General features: G+C 38.2%; 1 protein-coding gene across 2 annotated transcripts in view; it reads right to left on the bottom strand.

Annotated features, from left to right (window-relative positions):
* Window positions 1-2,540: 2,540 nt before the first annotated feature.
* The window catches only part of LOC145781946 (F-BAR domain only protein 2-like), a 39,373-nt gene continuing 22,235 nt past the window's right edge, over window positions 2,541-19,678 (bottom strand). For both annotated transcript variants that reach the window (XM_082593645.1, XM_082593646.1), the window contains exons 6-24: window positions 19,118-19,222; window positions 17,056-17,154; window positions 16,347-16,443; window positions 15,735-15,963; window positions 15,411-15,438; window positions 14,958-15,002; window positions 14,537-14,641; window positions 13,944-14,027; window positions 13,160-13,178; window positions 9,760-9,808; window positions 9,326-9,558; window positions 8,557-8,712; window positions 7,735-7,927; window positions 7,308-7,463; window positions 6,816-6,948; window positions 6,433-6,527; window positions 6,116-6,217; window positions 5,091-5,314; window positions 2,541-4,776 (exon numbers count right to left, since the gene is read on the bottom strand). In XM_082593645.1, the coding sequence (XP_082449771.1) occupies window positions 4,751-4,776; window positions 5,091-5,314; window positions 6,116-6,217; window positions 6,433-6,527; window positions 6,816-6,948; window positions 7,308-7,463; window positions 7,735-7,927; window positions 8,557-8,712; window positions 9,326-9,558; window positions 9,760-9,808; window positions 13,160-13,178; window positions 13,944-14,027; window positions 14,537-14,641; window positions 14,958-15,002; window positions 15,411-15,438; window positions 15,735-15,963; window positions 16,347-16,443; window positions 17,056-17,154; window positions 19,118-19,222 (2,178 nt within the window). In that variant the 3' untranslated portion in view covers window positions 2,541-4,750. The remainder of the gene's footprint in view (window positions 4,777-5,090; window positions 5,315-6,115; window positions 6,218-6,432; window positions 6,528-6,815; window positions 6,949-7,307; window positions 7,464-7,734; window positions 7,928-8,556; window positions 8,713-9,325; window positions 9,559-9,759; window positions 9,809-13,159; window positions 13,179-13,943; window positions 14,028-14,536; window positions 14,642-14,957; window positions 15,003-15,410; window positions 15,439-15,734; window positions 15,964-16,346; window positions 16,444-17,055; window positions 17,155-19,117; window positions 19,223-19,678) is intronic.

The raw sequence follows: 19,678 nt of genomic DNA, 5'->3' as shown, positions 1-19,678 counted from the left end.
TGCAACCAAATTAATGTTTTTAAAATTATTCACAAATTTCTGAGTTAAACTAAGCTAGCCTGCAGGGTATTTAGCCTAGCTAGGTCAAACAGGTCATCTAGCAAATTGCCATTGAAAGAAAAATTTTCATTCAATATTTGAAAACAAATATTCCATGCTCCCATAGATTACTAAGTCATCCAAGAATAACTAGTCTAGCCTTTTGACTTAAACTGCATTGCAACTTGTCGTCTGCTTAAAAGTTGAAACAGTTTCCGGTTTTCGTTTCCAACAGTCAATCAATACTTAGTGAAGCATGACGAAATAATCCAGTGGTTCTCAATTTTTTTTTAAACATTTGTCCGTTGCAAAGGCAACACCAACAATTACTCACCCAATAAAATCACAAAAAAGATAATAGCAAAACCTTACAGTCTCTAGCTATATTTTTAGGTGTGTTTTGATAAATTATCTCTTAAATTAGAATTATATGTAGGCTATTGAAGAAGCCACACTGATGTAGCAAATTATCTACATTAGCCAGTAGCCTACTTGAATTGAATTTATCAATTTAGTATGGCATTTCTACTTCATTTGGTTATTGCGTATCGAACTTCGCATCCTTTTGGATCACTGGTAAATTCAAAACAAAAATGTAATAAAAAAATCGAAGACAAAGCTTTAATTTGAAATAAAATTAAGACATTGTGAAAAAACAACTTTAGGTACCAAAATTATTATAAAAGAAAAATTGTTATTTAGTTCAGTTCGGTTGGTTTTATTTCTGACCATCATATCAAAAACAATACACGTCAACATAGCAAAGATCGAGAAAAAGGTAGAAGCGACAAAACGCGAACGTTAAAACGTGCTTGTGACCAAAGTAAGTTATCGAGTTGAAAAAAAATTGGCACGGTCTCAACACCTTCAGAAAAATTTAAGATGTAAAGGGAAAAGAAAAAAATAAAATGTTCCAAAAAAAATAAAATAAAAAACATAAATTTAGACTATAGCTTTATTAGCCCAGATAGCTTTTTAGCTGATATATTTAAGATTTGTATGGACAGTTGCTATGAAGATCGGCCATGGTGCGTTATCAAGAGTGCTGATGGTCGTGAGGGGAACACGTCTTGATGCGTTTAGCTCATAGCAAATAAGAGCAAGGTAGGCAAAGAAAACCCCACAAAGAAATCCTACCACGGGCAAAACCATTTTAAGCGCAACGCACCATGCCTTGCACGAATCACAAAATAGATAGGCCATAACTTGACGACATGAAAACAATGACAAAAACAAATAAAACAAACCAGCAAAAACAACATCATCATCTTGCGGAAATCCAATTATACCCAGGAAAGTTATGTCTTGAGGATATCAAGCGTGCTTTGTTACAAAGTTGCGTTGATAAAGCGATAATTTTAGACCCCAGTCAGCTAAACTCGTCACCTCCACACCGATCCAACGTTAGCAAACGTTGAATTAATGCAAAAATGACAGGTATCGCTAGCTGGGATGTAGCAGTGGCATGTCACAGTAATATGAGAAATTTGGGTTACCGTATGTTTTACACGTTAAACCAAAATAAAAGTAAAAAAAAAATCCAATTCGGCATTTCACGTAGAAAAAATTGCACACAAACAGATAATAGCATAAAGATCCAGTCCAAGACATTAATATATAAAAAAAAAAACTGGTTGGAGCACATGGCCACCGCTTCACCGAAAGATGGCGATTGGTCGAAGAGGATGGAAAAACTTCTGCAGACTTTGCAGAACTTCTGTGGACAACAAACACAAGAAAGCCAGTAGGAGTACCTACAACCTTACTATTTATCGTAAGTGAGAACCAGTGCCTTGTTAATTGTACCCGTCTGAGGAGTTCTCTTATTTTTAGTATGTCCAGCACTTTTTGGCTATTTGAAATAAAACAGAGAAACTTCTTTGAATAGTCTAGTAGGTAGTTGGTAGAATGAGCACTTTCCAACAATGACACACACGAAATGGCAAAGGTGTTGACTATTAACAGCCGTGGTAGCGTTGATAGGCTAGGGCGCTGGTCGGCAACCTTTAGCATTGAAAGAGCCATTTGGTCTCGTCTCCATTAAACTAAAACCTGCTCGGAGCCGCACCATCTAAATGACTGCTTACAGCAAAAACTTAACGCCTAGCCCACAGGAAAGCCTTTTGATCGAGTTATTCGGCTGCACCTTGTAGAAGTAGAACTGATTTGTAGTTAGCCTATCATTCCAACAGCTGTCAACTTTTAACATGACTGGGAAACACAACTAATCGGTTCATGGTCAGATATAAACATACACATATTCATTTATTGATTTATTTCACGCAGATAATGTGATTTCTGCTCCTGAACTTCATTGCATAGCGCATCCGCGCGAGCCAGAGCGCAGATAATATGCGTGCTTTTGCCTGATACGTTTCTGTGATACCTTATTCTTAGCCTAAGAGTCCAATTTACTCCTAGCTATCTGCTAATGGCCTTGCTGCTTCTAATTTCAAAATGTAACATAGCCTAATAGTAATAACACTTTCACAATATTTTGATATCACAAATCGACTATATTTTTGCAAAGTACAACCATACGTGGATCTAGCAAAATAATCATACAACTCAATTCGAAATCACACAATGTGTTTATCCTTCAAAATCTGATGCCGTTAGACAACGTAAAACTGGTCAATACAGATCCATCTGGGATGAAACTACAAAGCGGTCACGATTAAAGAGAAAATTACAGTCGCAACAGCAAATTATTGGCAGAAAGACTGTGATTTTGAAAATGTTCATTTTTCATCAGTCAAGTAAAATTATTATGCATTCCTTTCAAATAGATTTTGAGATGGAGTGAATAAAAAAGACTGAAATACTAACCTCATACATCGTTCATTGAAATGAACAACTAATGAAATTCTTTTAAGTTTCATTAAATGTAAAAGCAGCTGAAGGTGAGATGAAAGAAATTAATGGAAACCCCGATTGAGAGATGCGTGAGCGGGTGATGCAAAAACATGTTTCCTTGTTAGCGTTTTGTAAATGAAAAAGCATAACGACTTGCCATTACACAAAAACACGACCCAGCCGGTAAATGAGTCTTTTTTTACATTGATTCAAAGTCTGCAGACGTTGGATCAATGTTAAAAAGGACTTATTTGCGGGCTGGGGAAGCACTGGGTCGACAAACCGTAAAAAAACAATGCGATGGTCTCAACGAAATATAAAGTCAAAAAAAAGAAGGAAAAGGTTTAATAGTTTTAAATATTGAATATAATCACAAGCGTATTGAGCAATAAGTTTCACATACGATGTACGGCAAAATAAATGACCTGAATGGAAATATAAACATATTTATATATATACTCATCAAATAAAAAACAAAAAATTATGAATAAGAAATTACAAAGTCACGTACGAACAAAGAATGTATCACATTAAAAACTCGAAGAATTTCATAATTGAAGGTGCATTTGGAAAAGTCTGTTGTTGAAACCACTAGATATTCGTCATATGCGAAACCGTGCCAGTATGCAGCAGTAACCGATTTCACACTTTTTTTCATCGTGCATTAAATCATATGATTTAATAAACACACCAAAAGCAGAGAGTAAAATTCCATGTGAAACACTAATCCGATTAACTAAAACGCTTGGTGTTGCTTCCAAAACACCGAAATCACTTTTATTCCCCAATATTTCACGCTACCAGTCGAGCAGTGAAACACACACTAAGAAAGTTACGCTAAGGATTGTAGTCGGTAACGGGGCAGTGACTGCAATTGGATAACATTGGAACATCACCAGTTTTTATACATAAAAAGATTCGCTAAACCTCGTTGTGTTGTCCAGACATAGCAGATACACAACCTTGAATGTCAAGCAGTTGTATCTGCAGTGTCAGGATTACACACCACAATACTGGACCTAGTATATGTATTTCCCATGAAATATACGACTGGGACATATTTGTGCACACAATCATCACATTAACACTAAAGAGCTGTCCCAGCAATTGTCCGTAAATTCGTGGATGAGAACGTTTAACCAACGTGAAAATTAACTATGTGGTCAACATTTCATCATTCACGATTGAAAAATATTACTAAAATATGAATTTATTGATTGATCTCTTAATTCAATTTAGGCATTCAGGGCTTACGCCCGGTGGTTGAAGATTTAGATCAAGTGGACAGGAAGGCATGGAAGTTAATCTTCGTATTCATGTTCAGGCAGGCATTTAAGTGTCTTGTCAAAGACACAGCCACATGCTTTTGCGCGGTATCGAACCGTCGACCTTGCGACTGTCGAACCAATGCTCTCACCACTCGGCTATGCAGCTGACAATTTATGAATTACTTGATTCAATCTTGACAATCACGATCACAAAGTTAGCAGAATAAAAAACGGCGTGAAATGCATGCTGATAATTCGGAATGATTAATTACTTTTTCTTTGTTTTAAATGGTCGTTTAAAACGAACTTGATAGAAAAATGCGGCCACAATTCCTGCTAGCAAAAACTGTCCTTTTTACAACGTTTTTAGAAGTCGAAATAACGTAAAAATTAGGTTTGCTAGCTAAGAAAACAGTTGATCGAGGTAAGTCTGTGAACCGATGGACATTTAGCGGCCTGTCACAAATCGACACATCAGCGAATGGCTGGCTATGTGCTGCAAGTGCACGGTTCATGTTGATTGCGCAATTTTTTCTTCGTCACTTGCGGACTCAATCAACCGAGACACTCAGGTTGCCATGGAAACATCAGCTGGCGTCAAGCAGGTATTTTCCTTCAAAATAAATTAGTTAAATATTAAATGAAACTGCAAGAGGGTTCATATGAGGAAAAATGGTCAGGAAAACTGTATTAAGTATCACTAAAGAAGCAATGTTATGTAATGAAAGCTGTGCTCCCAGCCAGTGTTGCTTTAGCGACACCATGCGAGAAAAAGCAAAGCTTTGCCTATGTAGACTGGGTGTCTGAGAACATCATGAAAGAGTTTGAATATCATAACAGTGCAAAGAACAAATACAAAAAGCAGCGTGTATAATCTTCGCTACGGGCCCTTCCAACTAACTTAAGCATAGTTTCATGTTGTCTCACCTGAAGAGTAACGCTTCTTCACTAACGAAACCCTGTAACCTGAGCCGGTGAGTTCAAAGTCAGACCCAGTCAAAGTAGAACCTTCTGATACAAACTGTACAGCGAGTGACGTCGATTTGCTTGGCCCAGCCGTCAGTGTGAGCTTGCTCTTCAGTGTTGCTGTTGGAGCGCTGCTTGAAATCGGAGCAGCCAGTTTCCAAAATAAACGATTCTGGGCTGCCATCCTGGACGAAGTGATACACAATTTAGCGACAAGCTCGGCAGGATGGTCACCATTTCGAACAAACGTAGATAAATAGTTAAACAACATCCTAGACAGCAAAATTCGTCACTTTTACATTGATTCAACGTCTGCAGACGTTGAATCAATGTAAAAATGATAGATTTTGTTTGGGATTGTTAACAGAAAGTGACGTAAATCAGATTTGCGAATGACCAGTGCTTGGTCTATAAACGTCTTTCCTTTGCCGGAGTCAAGGTAAAACCAAATTTATCCAGATGAAACAGGTTTTTGTCGAGATAAAACCAAGTTTCATCAGATGGTTTCACAGTACTGTCGACTCCGACTTATTTCGTTTCGGCTCATTTCGAAACAATTACAACAGTTGGGGTTAGTAACGAATCTACACTAAAAGTTCCAATCATAATAATGCCATCACAATTCGTTAAATCAATGTAAATAAAACAGATTTAGCTAGCCGGGATCGGTGTCGGTTTGAAATTAGTTCCAATAATGATCAAATTTTCTTCGATCGCTCAGCTATTCTTACTTCAAGTAAAATATTTATAGTTTACAGTGAAACACACAATCAATAGATGATACCAATATTGAAGTTAGGTTCGTTTGGCTGCGCAGTCGTTACTATAACAGCAAATATACGATGCAATGACTTCAATTTGCTTCAAGCAATAGACTTTCGACCTGGTCAAAGTGAAGCGATTCGAAAAACCGCCTGGTCAAAGAAAAGCTATTTTGGAAATTGAATTGAAAAATCGAAAAAAAATCAATAAACTAAGCGACTCACCAATTTGCAGGAGGCGTTGACTGAGCGTTGGCCACACCACCATCAACGGGGACTATGACTTGGACATTTCTAAGAATGCTTGATGTGGCTGCGGCATTGTACCTGCATTAAGAAACAAGTAATATGTAAATGGGTTCACAGACAAAATCAAAAATCTTTACATGTAAATTGCGAGCATTTGACGCATAAATTATTCAAAAGGCTTCCACGTTAAGTAAGCATCTGTAGTAAGTTCACATAACAAACTTAAACAGTCAAAAAACTTTAAAGGCAAAATACATTTTAAACAGCGGAAAGATCATGTGGAGAGGACATACTTGTAATCAACCGTGATATCAGTTGCACCAGCATCGCACTTCCATTGACTTGTTACATGAAGCGGAACAATTGAATGGCCGGATTGTGAAGTCAACTGCAAAGAGTAAAATCATAAAGTTCTAAACAAAATCAACTTTCTGATGCTTTGTGTACGCAACGTTGTACAATGCCAGACAGCAAAGCCCCTCATTCTTACATTAATTCAACGTTTGCAGACGTCAGAAAATGACGGATTTTGCTGCCAGGGATGGCCAGAAAGCATGTGTGCATTAACGAATCCTGAGAATTTAACAGGAGCACTCGAAATGAACGGCCAATTTACAACCAATGACATAAACCTTTTGGTCTACACATCGCAAGCACCATCAACCCATGACTTTACCTGATAAGATAAGACCTGTATGTTGTAGTAGGGAGAGTTGGGATTGGTGTCGGCCATTTTCTTTATGCTGGAAGTGAGTGACGTCATATCAAACCAGAAAGAATGTTCCGTTGCGTCAGGAAGCGAAGAATCACTGATGGAAATGTAAACAATGACAAGAAATCAATGTGTGAATAGAACAAGCCAACCAGACAAGATCGTGTGGTGCTTGAACAAAAAATGAGTGAAAGTTTGTTTTGAGGGACAAAATGTCCCTGATAATTACTTCACGTTGATGAAAGTTAAGAAAAGATTGAAACAAACACTGTTTGATATATTTCTTTCCAATTTTCTTAGAAATGCACTGATATAGTTTTTCCATGGCCCCCCTCACCCGATGCTCAAAGTTAGCTACAACGAGTTCATGCGTCATTGAGAGTACACCGAACAACAGCGCCACCGCACAGTAAAAGAGCGGAGAAAAATCCAAGGAAATAAAATGACTCGACTCACGTGCAGAGATAAGTTTTGTTTGGAGCGATATTCTGTAGTTTCGAATTTCCTTTTAAACGGAAGCTGAGGACAGCCGGGTTGAGATTGGAGGTGAAGGCTCTCACAATTCCAGCTGGGAATGAAATCTGCACCTCACCAGTGATTTTGGCCATGCATCTGCGAAGTGAGGTAAGATTTCGAAAACACAACAACAGAAAATCACCACAAAGTTGAAAACGACAGTTTTAATATAATACTTCATTAACGAGCAGTAAATGTTAATCGTTAATAAAAACTGAACAAAAAAGGCTAAATGCGAAAACAAACATACTACAGAACAGTAGAATACAGCTAACGGAAGCACAAGACAAAACCCCCAATAAAAATAATAGTTATCCTCCAAAATAAGTATTATGACCAAAATGTCGCCTCTGAAACATTGCAGTACCTGCCACCGTCAGGACCCTTGAAGTAAGCGTTTATTGTTTCAGTAAACGCCACTGCTATGGGGATGGGATCGCCCTGGGCAAGTGTAAGAGGGCTTGGTCCTCTTGAAGAGGCAAAGCTGTCCATTGGAGTTCCTCCAAGTGAGGAGAGTGAAGACCAGCTTTCGGAAGATGCAAGCGGAGCAGAAGGAGTGCCTGAAGATTGTATCTACATCACTTCGATAATACTTTACGCTGATAAAAGTTCTTCAGCATCTTGTGCACTTCATGTTACTTTCAAATAAGGGCATGATTGAAGAACCAAGGTTAGTATAACACTCCAACACTTGTTCAAAAACTTCAGTAAAAAATGTCATCTTTTACCAGCCACCAGCCGAAATGATTATTCATGACAAGAGGTTAAGTTGAAATCGCAAAGCAACGAGATAGTCATTTTGCATACTGGGCGAGAAGGGTTGGTATTCGTTCACGATTTTCAGTGATTATATTCTTCTTTACCGAAGAAAAGGTTTCATTACGTTGTGCCTTTGCTCTTTTGAGAAAAAAGCATTCAACAAATTTATAATTTTTGCTCCTTTCATAACTTCTTTTCTTAGCGATTGAAAACGGTTGCGACTTAGAAAACAGCAGCCAGGTATGTTCGTTTCGTTCTTCAAGGTTGAAAAGATCGTAGAAACTACTTTCGTTTTTTCATCCAGACCTCAGAATTTGTCATTTTCACATTGATTCAACGTCTGCAGACGTTGAATCAATGTAAAAATGACAAATTTTGCTGTCTGGGAACTTTTTGTTTCGGTGTGCCACAAAAGAATAAACAAAGCTACCTTTGATCGGTTCAGTCCACGCATTAGTGGTCAGGGTTAGGTTGTTTGGCCTGGAAGTCGCAGACGACGTCGTGAGGTCAATAGAATTAGCAAAAAGCGGCTGGTTGGGTTTAAGGCTCTTCAATTCGGCAACTTCTTTGTCGCTGTCTTTGTCAGCTAAGTGACAAAACAATCATTTTAAAGGACAATGTAATCAGTGGGTTATGAGTACAACTGTTTACGGTAAGATGGATTAACAAACGCCATTTAGCACACCTTTGTAGTGTGCTTAAACTAAAAATAAATATCGTTCAAAAGCTAGGTAAGAGCACTAGGTCAGTGGCATAACTCATTGGTCAATCAGACATAACCGAGACCGATATGTGATGGGCCCGATGTTTATTTATATTTGGAATGGGCGGTGGGTGACCACTTAGGAATGTCTCTGCTGTCTAAGCTGAATACACTGATTTTGTGCTCGCTTAATTCTGTCATTGCTTAAAACAAATAACTTAATAAACTATTTTAATTGTTGAAAATTAATTCTCTTTTCAAATATTACAATGCAATTATTTTTTGAAGAAGCGATCCACTTAGTGTCAGCACAAAGCTGAGTAGGCTACTTACGATAGAACAGCGGGCATTGCGTTTCGCTAACCATAACGAAAAAGTGCTTCAGCTGCAGTCAATCCAATTATTGTTATAAGCTTTTCATGATACTGCTGCAACGCTGATGGTCACAAATTATTCAAATTCACTCCTAGTAGGTGGAAACTTGCGCAGGATGTACCTGGCACAGCAAATAAGTTTGTTGGGGACGGGTTGGCAGAAGATTGAGGCGCGGATGTGCTGCTGCTGCTGCTACTGGTGGTGGTAGGAACGGGAAACGCAGAGTTGCTTCCGAAGAAATCTGATAAGATGTCCGTATTGCTGCTTGGAACATGAGGAGCTGGTGCTTTGGATGCCGTTGAAGTGTTTGTGTTGCCGAAAAGATCAAGGATGGCCTCGGATGCAGATTTTTCACTGGGTTGGAAAAATGACGAAAAATCACTTTGTATGCACGTACTTTGTAGGCATTTTTCATTGAAACTACACTAGTTACCCAATATTTACAATCCATATATGAAATTAACTTGAGTCCAACCATGCTACCTGGAGATTTCTAGGTAGCCATGGGGTTCAATCTAACCAGTGAAAGAATTAAGGTTAAAAACAAAGATTTACGTTTTCTGTGTTGCCAGATCGCTTTGTTTCTTTTCGTTTTCATTGGGTGCTGCGTGAAAAAAACAGAAGCTTAGTCAAAAACATCAGTCGACATGAAATCAATGCAGTGAACAAAGTTTACGAGCTCAAATACGCTTAATGGTGACAAAGCAATTCATTACGGCTATTTTAAATCAATTACGAAACTTTACTGGAACGAAATAAAAGACACATTCACAAACACATAAACCATGCTGCATTAAATTGTAAAATCAAACAAAAGAGCACCGTAAATACAGCAAACCTTGCACAAAATGTATTCGTATTTTCAATGTATACGCGTATATCAAAACTTTTCAAAGTTTTTAGTGCCGTAAGTTCATTGCACAAGTACAGAACTCACGCAAAAATGCTTTGTAAGAAATTAAATCTGGCGAGACGGTGGTCCATTTAATTCTAACACAACTTTATCCGAGCAATGATACAAGAAAAAGTATGAAAAGACACTTTAAGCTAACTTGAATGTTTTAAAGCGAGGTCTATTGTACCATCACATTATCAACGAGGCTATGCGATTGGCTGTGAGCAGCCGCTGAATCAATGTAAAAATGATGAATTTTGCTGTCCGAGTTTAAGTTTAAGATTCTAGCTAAAAAAATCCGTCATGTCGACGTTGAAAGTAAAAGCATAAGATGCATCGTGCACAGAACCCAGTCAGCAAAATCCGTCATTTTTACATTGATTCAATGTAAAAAATGACGAACTTTGCTGTCTAGGACGTCAAACTCTTGACTTTTTCAAAATTGAAATGTTCAGGAAGTCTTTGCAGACTTTAAGCAATCAATCTGTAAAATCCATTTCAAATTACTTTGAATCGACCACAAGAAATCCTTTTTGAATGTTTGTGACCTAATTGTGTTTAAGTTTTGTAAACCATGCAAATGCATCATGATAGTCTGCAAACAAAGTTGAAATCACAACATAAACAAGTTTTTCACTTCAAAATAAAACAACATAAATATTTCGGTCGATTAAAAGCAAATAATAAAAATCACTCAAGCCATTGCACCATTGATTCATATCATTTAAGATTTTACAAAAAAAAAGATTTTCTTCAAGCCTTCCAGGACAATGGTTCTCACACGTTGTGCTACGACAGATAGATACATAGCAGGATCAAATAGGATTTCCGGGCTAGTAGATGAATGCATTTAACTTGTTTGATTGAGTGCAAGGATGATGTCTCACTCAACCTACAGTTTATGGTTGCTGTTGGCAACGGAGTATTTACATAAGCAAAGAAAGGCCAAAGGGAAAAACCCTTCCGCATACGATAAGCAACTCTTGCTTTACAAAACTAACAAAGTTTGGTTTCAAAACGATTAAAATCAACTACCGGGCAATGTTTTGTGAAGCAGATCTTTTCATGGGCCGTAACTGGTACACCACAGACCGTAGTCTAAGAACCACTGCCCTAAAATACGAGTTACTTAAAACATAACCAACTGAAATAGCAATTACTGGCACTTGAAAATTTCATGGAATTCTAGTTCAATAAAAAAAAATATACACCCGTAGTTCTAATTAATATCTTTCCCACACAAAAGCATTGCATCGTGTATTAAAAACAAAAAATATAACAATCAAATCAATCGTTGTTTCAAAAAAACCGAATAACTTCCATGCCCAAAAATGGAAAAATAAGCTGCAATCTTTCGAACAAAACACCTACACTTTTGTCTACTGGGACTTTTGGGAGGTTTGGGAAGCTTTACCAATGGAATGCCAATGCCGAGTTGCCTTGTGTTACCGTGGGGTGGACTTCTAACCGGAGTTTCAAAGATGGGTCTTGCAAGCGAACGTGAAGACGCCACCGGTCGAGCTGAGGTGTGTTGAGGGGTTAGGAATGGTCGAATATGGACAGGGGTAAGGATACCCTGAACACCAGACGCAAGATTTTCGGTTGATTTCTTGGTGTAGGATTCATCTGGCGAAGAGTCACTGCTGCCTTCGCTGATAACAAACTGCTCTCTTCGCATGTCATTGCGTTTGTTGCTGCCGACGAAAACGTTCGATTCTTGATCGCCGTCCTTGCTTTCGTAAGAAACAAAAGCCGTTGAAAACCTGTTGGCAGCAGTCGGTTTGAGGTTTCTGCGACGAACGGAAAGCTTGTCATAGTCTTTGTTGGAGTAACGACGAGGTGCTGGCACCGGAGCACCAGGCTTGTTCGACCTTCCTGCTGCAGCTTCATTAGCGGAAGGCAAAACTTTCACCGCTCCACCCAATTCACGTTTGGGAGGCGTTGTTTTTGGTGACGCTTCCGCGGCGAATGCGTTGGAAAATCCACTGTTAGAGCAGTCTGACACTGGCGGCCGAGTGGAAGCCCGTGGGAGGCTTCCGAACGAATCTGTGTCGTCACTGTTTGAGTCAACTCGTCTTCTAGGCGCGACAGGTGAAGATCCAGTTTCGCGATTTGAGTCTGGACCTGATAGAAACACTCACTCACGTAACAAGACAAATACACAAAACTAAAAGCGACCAAAATCACAATCTTTGCGATGAAATTACATCAGTCAGGGTCTAAAAGTATCGTGCGCACAGGGTCTGCAAATCTGCAGCACAAAGCACGCTATCAAATCAACGGTCTTCTTGCAATCCACTGTCCAGTGTGCAAACCACCAAGCCCAATGGTGATACCACTTTAAAAGAATGGAGTCATCTCGCGAAACAAACGAGTTGAAGCAATGTTGAAATAACAACTTCAATTCAACGAACAGCAATTTTCGTAAAAGTAAAGCGCTAATGAAATGTACACTGGTATTGTAGTAAACATATGAACCACATTTAGAAAACACGGAAGTAAACGGAAAGCAGTCATTCTAATAAACACGCATTGCTCTAAAAGCAACAAAGAAACGTTGCTAAATAACATCCGTAATTCTCTACAAATTTCACGAACAGTGTTGCCAAAAGACACAACTCAACAGTATCTCTGTAGGTTTATTCGTGTAACTTGCAGCTCTTGCAGAAATTGAACAACTTTATTTTTTGTTAACATAGGTCTGTGAAGAAACATTTTTTCCACCAACGATTCAGCAAGTGTTGGAACCATACTGTACTGTATGCGTGTCGTTACCATCGCAAACAATGACATCAGCTTCACATTTTCAAACGTAAAAACAAGGTAACGACTTGCAAATCAGAGTCAGCTTATTCGCGCTATACTAAAACCAATATAGCCGTCAAGCAATTTGAGGTTAGACTGCCAGCACTAGCACCGCTCACTTACAAATCAGTATCTGTGGCAAGGGTAATCAACAAATTAACTTTCCACAAAAGCTAACTTCTGCTTTAATTAACCTTAAATTACAACACAACTTTCCACTGATACAATAGACAAAGTGCCGTACAATAGACTCACGTGGCAATTTCTTTCCTCCCTGCAAAAAAAATTAATTTTTTAAAACGAAGTCAGCAAAGTTCATCATGTTTGCGTTAATTCAACGTTTGCATTTAACTCAATGTCAAAAAGAACGAATTGGCGAGTTGGAAAAGACAACGATGAAAAATAAGTAAATCAATGAAGCAACGAAAACTATTCTGGTGACAAACGTATCAAAAACAGTTATAAAAATTCTTACCGGGCTCTGCAGGATAACAGTTTTCCTCTTCAGAATGCAATAAAATTTAAAAACAATGGAATAAAAAAAATCTTCAAACAGTCTAAGTGTTCAACGTTACAAAGCATGATGTTAAGACTAGAGTATGGCAACATGGCTTTAAGAAGCATGCAAAGTACAGCAGTGATCCCAATTGATTTGGAATTTTGGTAGATTCAGCAGCATCTGAGCTGTTGCTAAACTAACTTTGCTGGGTTAGGCGATCGACCAAGGTCGGAAACAAGCATTTTTTTCCAGCTTTGAGTTGTTCCGTGAGCCAATCACTACAACGACGAGGTAGAAAGAATCAGCAGCTTATTTTCTTTCGCATTTCGTCATCAAAGCGTGTGGAAAAGAATAAGAAAGACAATAGGACATGTAGTGAATTCAACTGCAATGCTGGCCTTTTTACATCATTTCAATGTTGTTTTACTTGTCTTACAAGAAAAAAAATTAGTTAGTTAGCTTTCGGAAATAGCATAAAGATAGGCTAGAGGGCAGCACAGTCACTAACAATGGAAAGAAAATATATTTAATTCTACTTACCACGGTAGTTGGAGAGTTGAGAGTCAATATACGAGTTATGGCATTGAGCGCAACCAAGTTATTATCTCCCGTGCCCGTAGCCGCCTACAATTTCAAGCAATTAAAGTTACACAGAAAGCAAGATCTTTTTGACATAAAGTGTAACCGGAATCAATTTATAAAATTTATTGCCCAGCAAACAACTGATCAATAGCAGAATTGAAACGTTTTGATAAAGCCGCTTTACGATAATAAAGAGAGAGAGAGAGAGCGAGACTTATGATTGTGCAACCCCCAGCAAATCAACCGTTTTTTACATTGATTCAATGTCTGCAGACGTGTTTTTTTCGTCAAAAATGATATAAGGAGTGGTAAGGACGGTAGAGGGTACTAAATACGGTAAAGGGTACGGTGTACGGTAAAGGCGTCAAAAACGGTTGATTTGCTGTCTGGAAAGTGGAAGCTTGAGACGCTTTCATACAGTTACATAAGATTTTCGTATACAAGAAGAAGTTTTTACTGGACAAAAGCAGAAGCCTAAAAATTAGAAAACAAGCAATGTTTTTCCAAGAAAGTCACAGGCAAGCAACAAAACCAGCAGCGAACAAGTGTACCTCCTCTTTGGGGTTAATTTTAACGTGAATTTTTCTATGGGTGATGTCGTCTAAGTCGGAATCCGAATCGTCGCTGGAATCAAATCCCCAGCTACTCTTTGATTCCTGAAACGGTCAAACGCAAGAGATGGGATCAATAATATAGTTACTTGAAATGGGGCACGCCAGCCGTTGATAAATTATTCATACACACGTAGAATTGTGTCACATTCATAGCATTGGTAGAAAAAAATTAAACTTCACTACAGTGATCTACAATAGTTGTATGTTAGTTAATGTTTTGAGCAGCTCTTTGAAATTCATATATTACAAAACTGAGAAAAATAAACATAATTTTCATTTCTAAAAAAAGGAGAAAAAACACCCCTGGTAAACACTGGGGAGAAAAGGCATATTGATTAGACATTATTAGAAAACAAACCTTTGGTGTTTCAGGTCTAATGGTATAACCTTCTTCGTCTATTTTCTGTAAAAGATTTTTTCAGGTGACCTCATAAAGATAGCAAACTGAAAAATGTTAATCAATAAAAGCCGAATCATTCAGCTAATTAAATTCAACTAGTGTTGCAGTTTCGAATAACCTTTACTTTACCCACATCTCAGCTCAGTCAAAATTGCCCTTTTGCAAAGCATCAACGTCGCCAGACGGGAGACGATATTGAAGACATGTAAAAATGGCAACTTTAGCAAACTGGGATTATGACGTCAAAGCAACAAAACCTCTAACGAAGCATCTTGTCAGATAAACGCGTATTCTGATGTCCAGTTACGTCATTTTAACGTTAAACGAATCTTGGCAACGACCAAATATTGTAACGTGCCGGCGTTTCTGCGTAAAAGAAGTCCACAAAACAATGACAAGCACACAACTCACCACACTGCTGTCTTTGTCGGGCGATTCCCTAAATCACATACAGAAAAAAAATGTATCACCACTGTGATTGTGCACGGAGTACGGTTATGCTTTGTATACATTTTTTCGACGTTTTAAATAATTTTTTTCATGGAAAAGCATCTTCAATCTGAAATATGTGTTTTAAGTGCAAATACTTGTGTCTTTTAACCAACACATTGACACAAACTTAGGTTTTTAGAAAAAAAATTAAACCGTTGTTTTTAAACACATTTTCATGAAGTTTACTGGTAAAATTTACATGAAGATAAAAATTCTTTCCGAAGTCCAGTTTTATCAACATACATTAAATCTGCTTCTTTATCTTGTTCCTTGCTGACAGCAGGGCTGTTTTCTTTATTTGGCTTGTTGCGTGGTTTTTTCCTTCGAAAAGGGAGGGCGATGGGCCTCCTTCCCCCCTTATTGGGGGCTTGGGTATGTGTGGTGCTTTCGTCATTGGCTACCCCGTTAGTATGTGGTGACTCGACAGAAACTAGCATTGAACTAACATCACATTCTTCAAAGACGATTGGTGCTGCAAAGAAGGTAGACAATAAGTCCAACACATTTTCCAGCAAAAAAAATTGTTGAATCATATCAGCTGTTATGATGACCCTTTGGTGGCATGTAATGAAAAGAGTTTAAAATTGCTCGTGAAAACGCAAGCTAGTATAATAAACGAAACATGTTTGATAGAACTATTTAGCTTTTGCTAGTAAGATTTTCTTTTAAAGTTCGGGAGTGTGAGAACTACCGTGCTCCTAACAACACAGTTATTACTGTTGCCAGGCAACTCAGTGCCAACGAAAAGCGTCGCACCTTTGCAGTTCAAATGGCATAAAATAGAAACGAACGGTCAACTTCAGAGCACAGGTACTTTTGACTCTGTGACACAAGTCAAAATGCATAATACCATACCTGGTTTCTCGGTTCCTGTGCCTTTACTTTCACTGTACTTTTTGATTAAGGAATCGATGGTATTTTCGTCGACTTGTCTGCGGAATTCTTGGTAGACCTATAGAACAAGACAAAAGTTACACATCAGCCAATGAAATTGAGCGGTAGCCCATACAGCTTCGTTTTCGTTGTTTCAACCGGAAAGCTTTTTATCGGCAACGGCAAGTAATAAATCTTTGGACAGTTACGATCCAAAACAACAAAAGATCGATTGGTGAGGAAGGTTTGAACGCCATCTGCCAGTCCTGGACCCAGCGAGGCAATGTTGTTTTTTCGCATCGCTTTAACGTAGCCAGATGTTGGAATGTAAACGACGTATGCAAAAATGCTAACTTTTGCTGGAGAATGAGCAGGTGATGAATGAACAGAAATCACTGGTTTTACTGTAACTTCGCGAATGAAATACATGGACGCTAGAAAGAAACAAACTTATTGATTGTGTTCTTCGCTGTCGCAATCTCCCCAAAATGCATCCCAATTGCATTGATTTTATGTCCGCAAACGTTAAATCAATGTAAAACGATAGCTCTTGCAAGGCTAAAACCCAGACATCAAAATCCGTCTTTTTTATGTTGATTGAACGTCTGCAGACGCTGAATCAATGCAAAAAAGACGAATTTTGCTGACTGGAAAGCAACTGCTCGAACAAACCGGCCTGACCAAAACTCACCTGAGACACCAACACGTTGGCATTCTCATAGGAGAGGATGTAGGAATCAAGCACAGACTTCATGTGTTTCAAATGGGCGGCTTCAATCTCTTGGAACCTCTGCAAACATCAAGTTTACATATTGCAATGTTACACCAATAACACTTGAAAACTTCTTAACGGTACTTGAAACCACGAAATGTTTTTTTGTTCAAAATAATGTGATGACTCATTTTCGCTTTGACTTTAAATTTTTTCTTTTGTTTCCGTTTCGACTTTGCAAAATTTTGACTGAACGATTAAGGTATGCAGTTGAAGTTTTGACGTAAATTTTAGTTCAAATTTTACAAAAAAAGCACTTGAAACAAGTTTAGAGAAGTTAAAACTGCCTTTGCATTTCGATGTCAGTAGTTAAATAAAGCTCAGTGAATAAAAGTTTGACTTCAAACTTCTTCTAACCTATAAAAGTCACCTAAAAAAATTTTAAACAACCAGGCGAAGCCAATGCAACGTTACGAGTGTACATTTGATGACGCAACAAAGTCCTGAAAAACTTTTGGCTACAGCAGCCCCAGATATGATCACACAAGGTACAATGTGATGCACATTCCAGAACAAAAAGATGAACTCAAAGTCAACAACCTCTCACCTGCTAGCAAATTCGGTATTTTTAAAAGACGTTGAATCAATGTAAAAAGAACCAATTATACAAAATGGGCAATGTGTAAACTTCGCATTTATTTACGTACCACTGCTCGACTTGCTCTGCCAGTGTGACACAGATTTAACCAGGCTAGAAAAAGTGGTCTATTTTACATTGGTTCAATGTTCGTGTTAGTTAGGAAGCTACACTCAATGGTGCAATTTCGATTGACAACCACTGTAAATACTCATCACCTGATAATGTACAACTCGAGCTTCCCAGCCAGCAAATTACTTCTTTTTTACATTGATTCCAGGTCTGAGGACGATGTATCAATGTCAAAAAGGACTGCTTTGCTTTCCAGATAGTTCCAGAAGTTTAATTGAGAATGTAAAGCATTGCTTTCACCACAAATAGTTTGTCTCTCATTAACCAGATGTGGGATGACAAGTACAAATGTTGAAATAATTAACATAGTTGATATCGAAAAACCATAGCAAAGCTGAGCGCCTAATTCCAGACAGCAAATCAGTCGTTTTTTACATTAATTCAACGTCAAACGTTGAATCAATGTAAAAAAACGACTGATTTGCTGTTTGCGATTCAACTGAAAGTCGTTACCAAAATATTAACATGCGACGGCCTTTCCAAACTTCACTGCGTTATTGCTTACTTTACTCTCAAAACAAATCAGAAAAATAACCAACTGCTTTGCACGACATTTTCCAGTGACGTCAATAAAACGCAACAACTAAGCAGCGTGGAAACACATTCTACGTCATACAATAACTTCCCAGTGTGACTGAACATTTCTTGTGGCGGTAAAAAATTAACAAATATAGAACATTGGAAATCATTGAACCGGAACTGAAGTCACAATCTGATCACGTATCTAGGCTCGCAGTGCATGGAAGTAATTAATCGAGCTTCCAATTTTGGCGGCGTTTTTGCCAAGAAACTGACATGGTAACCTTTAGCTGAATGAGCCAGCCGTGAAAAACTACCAAATTTCGATTGCAAGGCCTTGAGCACGAATTGAAAATTAGGGACATTCGCTCCGGCGCTCCGCAACTTGAGTGAAAACCACGGTCTCTGACAAGGGTCGTGATGGTAGTTTCATTAATCGCTACAGTCTCATCAAGGACAAGAAATTTTCCACTACTTTAGCATAAGTGGTCATTTCCTTTGGCGTACTGTGCAAACGGAAGTGTCAGATTGCCACAACCGAAACGTAAGCAGGACTTTCAAGCAAAAGAAGTTGCTGACTTTTCTTAACTACACCTTGTATTGTCACGGAAAACAAGCACCCCGGTCAGCAAATCAGTCGTTCTTTACATTGGTTTTAACGTCTGCAGACGTTAACAAACCAATGTAAAAAACGACTGGTTTGATAATGAATGTTAAAATTTTGAGAGCATGGTTTTCCGTCTTGAGCCTTACCTTGGCACTATCGGTCATTTTCTGTTCATAATCGCTCCTGGAAGTTGTATATTTTTCAACCAGATGTCTGTAATCTTCAGATGCTTTTCTGCATTTGGTTTCAGCCTAAATTTAAAGCACAAAAATATTTCGTCAGTTGTATACAGTATATGGCTAGAAGCACGGGCGTTGCTTTAGTATGAGTCTTCTAGGACAAAAAACTATTTTGGTATGCGTCTCAACTGCTAGCTGTGATCTGATCCATCTCAACCTGTTTGGGTCAGGCTTCGTTGGAATGTTATTGTTAATCATTAAACCCACACCTTTAGCCTAACCCACACTCTTAAAATGAAAATCATATTTTAAGCAATTTTTAAAATACATAGCAAATCAGCAATGGGATATGTTATTAAATAGAAAAAACAAAGAAAATCTTGTGCAAGTTTTTGTCGCAAGAATACTGCGATTTTTAAACTACATCAATGGAAATATGTAAACAAGGAACTAAACTTATTGCAAACAAGACGCTGGATGCATGCAGAAACTTCCGCTGAACATTAAATATCTTCAGGAGTTTAATGT

The sequence above is a fragment of the Aplidium turbinatum genome, chromosome 13 (assembly GCF_918807975.1).
Source record: "Aplidium turbinatum chromosome 13, kaAplTurb1.1, whole genome shotgun sequence".
Classification (NCBI taxonomy): domain Eukaryota; kingdom Metazoa; phylum Chordata; class Ascidiacea; order Aplousobranchia; family Polyclinidae; genus Aplidium; species Aplidium turbinatum.
Note: the sequence above shows the minus strand (reverse complement) of the source record. Positions and strands in the feature narration are given on the sequence as shown.